Source organism: Macrosteles quadrilineatus, unplaced genomic scaffold (genome assembly GCF_028750875.1).
Source record: "Macrosteles quadrilineatus isolate MER2022 unplaced genomic scaffold, UCM_ALF_1.0 Scaffold_3__2_contigs__length_128488019, whole genome shotgun sequence".
Lineage (NCBI taxonomy): Eukaryota > Metazoa > Arthropoda > Insecta > Hemiptera > Cicadellidae > Macrosteles > Macrosteles quadrilineatus.
This window is the reverse complement of record NW_026542596.1, coordinates 101,545,741-101,551,339: the sequence shown is the minus strand read 5'-3', so window position 1 is coordinate 101,551,339 and position 5,599 is coordinate 101,545,741. Positions and strand designations below refer to the sequence as shown.

Genomic DNA, 5,599 nt, shown 5'->3' with positions numbered 1-5,599 from the left:
ATAACCTAATAGTAAAGCACACATCATGAAATGGCCCTAACTTAAAAGACACAAAAGTTCGTCGACACTAGTGTACCATCACCAACATGAACTAGACACGAAAAACGGAACAAAATTTACAATGGAGTGAATTTTTTTGAGAAGGGGCCACGACAAAGTCGGACGACGATAAACCATGACAGATAAAGTTTCCGTGCTTGTCGTTGGCGTGCAGCGTTAAACTGGAACACTTTTGAAAGTGTCTGGGTTCATCGTTGTCAGACTTTGGCGGTGTCTGACTTTTAACGTTGTGCGACATTGTCATCGTCCCTATGACAAATCACTTGTGTTGGTTAGTATATGTAATTACGAACCCTAGTTTTTAATGATTTACTCATGCATGATCAGTAGTGCAATAGCAAAAAATAGTGCGTAAGGGAATTGCAAATTTGTTTGTTTGTCGATATTACACTTTCTGAAACACAATAGTTGAAAAAATCGACTACCCAAGTCCTATGCAGTGTCGTCGTCGTCGTCAGTTAACAGTTACGCTGGCTATGGATAATTGTGAAAGTAGAATTTATTGTCAGTGCCGTGGTAATGGACATAATGGTCAAATGGCGAGAACATTATGTTATCACTGTGAACATTTTAAATTTACAGTACTATATGGATACCAGTCTTTTGTACGACGGCGGACCAAATATAGATTGGGACTTGAAGGAGCAGGGCTCCGTATATGTTGGTTAAACACTGTAATAAATTTGGCACAATAATCTTTTGTGTCACCATAGTCCCCCTTCTTGCCGTCTTAACTTTATAGTCTCCATACTGTAATTGGGCACTATAGTATATTTTAATAATTGAGAATCATTTGGATACAACAGTGTACTGATTCCCACAGTTGTTCAGCATACTGATTTTCATTTTTCAATTTCAATTCTTGCACAAAAAGTTATTTGTGTGACTTTCGTTATTGGCATGTAAAGAGAATGCTAAAGAATCGTTTAGGATTAGAATACTTCAGATCAAGTGCGACATATACTTAGCACTCGGATTGTACATTTTGTTCTTACTTTAGAAAAAATCTGAATTTTGTTTACTTACACTATAAAATTAAAACAGCCGACTCACTTCTGGTAGCGCTGTAATTAAATTGAAAGTCCTCGCCTGCGGTGGGTTGTGTGGGCGTGTGTCTCGAGTTACACGTTACACTTGGCGCACTAGATACATAGATAGCTATACCACATTTGGGAGTTGTAGCTAGATATCTGGATGTCAGCAGCCAATAACATTTGGATTTCTAGATTTTGATATTCAGAGAACGTTTGATAGTAAAGATACGAATTTACCTAATTAATGTAGCAAATGGATGCGATTAAAGTGACGACATCGCTGCTCTGTATGGATTACCAGAGCGTAGTGCTACAGCAGTATTATCAGTAATTGCCACAATTGGAGTAAGTTTTTCTGCGGGTCATCGTCCATCAGTGTGGCACACACGACATCCAAACATTACCGGCAACACCATCTGTGTGGCGCCCACAACACCCTCACTGTTATGACGAACCTGTTTACATTGACTCAATGTTTTACATTAAAATTTGCTGTAAAATATCGTAGCATCACTTCTCTATTGCGAAAGGCATTCCAAATCACGACACATAGCAAATAGTTAAGTACAGTTCTAAAAGAATCTTGGAACAAATTTTTTGACGAACATGGTGGGTAACTACAGTCAGCTGCTAAAATTCACCTGTACACTCTGCTAGGTTGTGTAGTCTATCGCTGAGTGGTGGGAGGGTCGGATGATCGGATATCCGGATAAGCCGTGCACTCTAGTGATCAATCACAGGATCACCTCATCTCTCAGTTGTCGACGTGCGAGACTGTTGCATTAACGCTTTCAACTAGTGTATAACTCTTGTAAATCGTAACTAACATGTAAGGATTGTGCTTACACTGTATGTAAAGTTATAAATCTGATAAATACACTGTTATAGAAGAGGTGGACTAAATCTAAAAGGTAAAAAAGGGTTTTTACGTCAAATTGAGTATGAAAAAAGACTTTTGGTGTAGTCAGTATGCAATTCACTTTGGTGTACTCTACTATGTTAATCTTTGTACATGTGAAAAGTATTAATTTAACCGAGGTTTTAAAACATCCGGCAAATATTTCTTGACTAACGGAATCGCATCGTGGTGGAACTTGTAAAAAAGTAATGCCCAGTGTTTTCGTTCATTCTCCATTAGCATGAAAACTACAACAACTTGTTAAACTCATAATAAAACACAATAGGCCTACTAAATATACATTACACCCATAAACAAAAATTATCGGGACATTTATTACCATTATAACATTGATGGTTAAAAGCACACGTTTCAAAGATAACCTGCAGTATCCAAGGCATCGGCTTTGTCTGTACGAAAAATCACCCTACTATATGAGTTTGAGGCTTTACAATAGTCTACCAAATAGATTCAAGAATATTAGCTGCATAACTAAATTCAAAAATGACCTTAAACTGTATTTAATAGAAAAAACCTTCTATTCTGTATCTGAATTTCTGGATGACAATAATATTGGTGCACACTTTGGGCAATAACTCAGTTTATAGTTAATTTTACTTTAATACTATTTTAATTTATGGAATGTTTTCTTTGTTTTATATTATGCATATTTGACAATGTCACCTGTTCCTCTAGCTGCGCTAGAAACTTGGAATGTATTCTTGTGTATGTGACAATAATGTAATATTTATTTTTTTTTTTTATTTAAAGCACAGCCGTTGTATGTCCATTTTTTGTTAAATCGAGTTATTGGTATCAATTTAAAGGGGAAGATGAGCTCTTTCCACCTGCATCAACATTGTATGTTCAACCAAAAATACCACGATGTCATGGTGAAATGAAACATATTCTAGTTTTGATGAAGAGAACATTAGGATGTGCACACCCAAGATGTACATCTTGGTGCACAGCCACTGTATGTCCTATCTTCATACTGACTGTAGAGTCAGTATTTCGTAAGGTTAAATGGCCTAGGATGACATACACCATTTGAGCACTAAAGAAAAACTTATGGATCAAATTCTAGTGGACATACAATATTTGGGAACTAAAGAGAAGGGCACACTTATAGTATGTCCGTCCTCGTTAAATATTTAATTATAATAGGCAGAAATAGTTAAGGTTAGCTCATAATGGTTATAACTATCGTTTGCAGTATAACATTGGGCAATATTTTATATTTTTTGTGGGTATAGTGTTAATCAATGTTTTCCTCAGAGTTAAATCTTGTTTTTGCGTTTCCGAAAGTTCACAAAAATGGACATACAATGATTGAGCTTTTAGCCATCGTACAACTTACATTATATACAATCCGATAGGTTGACGACGCGAAAGTGTTGTTTGACACGTTAAAACCGTCCACTAAGCTCGTGACGGCGGAGAGGTAAATCTGATATAATTAAAAGCACACAACACAGCAGCTTCGTCTCAGGTGGCGTGTGTCGAGGCTATCTCGGTGGCTTACAGATGTCGGATTAGAGACAAACAAGAACAAAAACACGAGACAAGAACAAACAACGCTGGTGCTCCTTGAAATTAAAAATTATACCACTGAGCCTCCCCTTCTCGTCGTGCGACAGGGTTGTCGGTCGGTGGAGCCGCGGCGGGTCAATTATTGTGTGCATTGCAACAATGTTCCATTTTACGGTGGGTCTTATGGATTGGTAAATAAATATTTTACGTGTACTCGATAATTGAATGAAGCGAAGCGTTGCTCTTTGGGATCCAAACTTACCAAGGTTATTCCGACAAATAGTGGGAAGGTTTGTGAAGAAACTAAAACATTTCAATTGGCCTTGCCTACCAGCGAGCACAGAATAAAAATTTTTATTCTGTGCTCGCTGTTGCCTACTTCAGGGTTTAGAGAATTTCCCATATATTGCTATTACCGTTGGTGTCACGGTAAGACCTGGACCCGGAATCGGATTAGTTTTGAGTGCTCCTTTACTACTAATTTGACTAAATGTTTTTGTTAGGAAAAATATTGATTTTATGAAAACTAGTTGTTTTACCCGTGCTACGGGATAAGAATACAAAAGATAAATAAGTTAATGTGATCTTTAAAACTACGGTAAAAAAGTTACACGCCGACCAATGATTGTAGAGGCACAATTCGATTGTACTTCATATACAATTAAGAAACGTGATCGCTCCGCTCAACTGGTGTTCAATGCTCTGAAAGCAATCCTAGCTATGCCAAGTAGCTTATTATTCCATGAGTAGGTTATTGATAATTAGAAAAAAGGTTTTACATTTTGGTAACGTTGATTGGTATACACATCTCATATGGATACAACTTACGTTTATTTTTCCAGTGGAGGGTACGAAGGTAGTATTACTCCATTTATAACGTTAAATCCTAAACATTATTATCTACATTGATTATTGTTTCAGTCCAAATAACTTTAGGAAAAATTTTAGATAATAAGCAAACTCCCTCTAACAGCGAACACATAATACAAGTGGTTGCTGGCCACTCTATATCCAGTTGTATGTACAGTATTGTACTTTATAATCGAATTCCAAAGATGTGTTGCATCTAGGACCCTGTTACAAATACGTCTTTCTAATGTAATAATTCAAGATACAATTTGGAATTCCACTTTTTCTTTACTGTACTAATCCGAACAAAATTCAAGTACCGTATGGGTTATGAGAAGGAGAAGACCTAGTCAAGAACAACGAACTGGATTCACCAACGCCGCCTCTCTCATTACTCCATGGTGTTGGCTTCCATACTCTGATTACTCTATGGTGGTGGCGGACGTGGGGCGCACGACTGCCACAGTCCCCAACCACAACCACTGGTAGGCGTTCTGCCACGTAATTGGTTGACGCGCCGGAAGTCACGGGCACATCCGGTGACCACCGCATGGTTACGTGTCCACCCGCCCACGGACACGCCCCCGCGGGCCCCCGGTCAATACTCTGATGATCATCTACACCACAACATGTCCTCAAGAGTAGTTGTAGCTGACTGTCAGTCATATCTTACAATCATCAGTTCTTTCCTCATTTGTTGCAATGTCGGCGTTGTGTTGAAGGTGACGTCAGCTCTTCCAACTTCAGCATAGATCTACTGGCACAGCTCTATTTGTACGTCTTGCACTTCCGCCCATCTTCGCCTCTCGTCTCGAATTTTAAATATTCAAACTGTAGTTTTTTAAGAATCATCTTGATTCTTTACTTACTCTGTCTATCATCTCCTTATTCCGGGTTGGTACGTTCAGGGAAAACCTGGAAAACTCAGGGAATTTGGTTGGTTTGGAAAAGTCAGGGAATTATGAAAAAATTCTGGAATTCCTCCTTAAAGACTACTTTTATTACAGATATGGAACATTCTGCACCCAAACATGTTTTTACCAGGGTGATGACTAATGGCAAAAAGAACAACATCAGCACTTGATGCACTTTTTTATATCGATAGTTATTAATCTGTACGGGGATGGAATCGATATGTACATAGTTGGAAACAAGTTTTGTATTTATGAATGATTAAATAAGTTAAATATTTACATTTTTTCTAATATTTTTTTGATTTTGATTG

At 37.8% G+C, this 5,599-nt stretch overlaps 1 protein-coding gene across 1 annotated transcript in view; it reads right to left on the bottom strand.

The window, feature by feature from the left end:
• LOC128989418 (WW domain-containing oxidoreductase) overlaps window positions 1-5,040 on the bottom strand; it is a 17,684-nt gene extending 12,644 nt beyond the window's left edge. Inside the window, exons 1-2 of the mRNA XM_054411308.1 lie at window positions 4,695-5,040; window positions 121-309 (exon numbers count right to left, since the gene is read on the bottom strand). Coding sequence (XP_054267283.1) covers window positions 121-309; window positions 4,695-5,040 — 535 coding nt within the window. The remainder of the gene's footprint in view (window positions 1-120; window positions 310-4,694) is intronic.
• Between the last annotated feature and the right edge of the window lie 559 nt (window positions 5,041-5,599).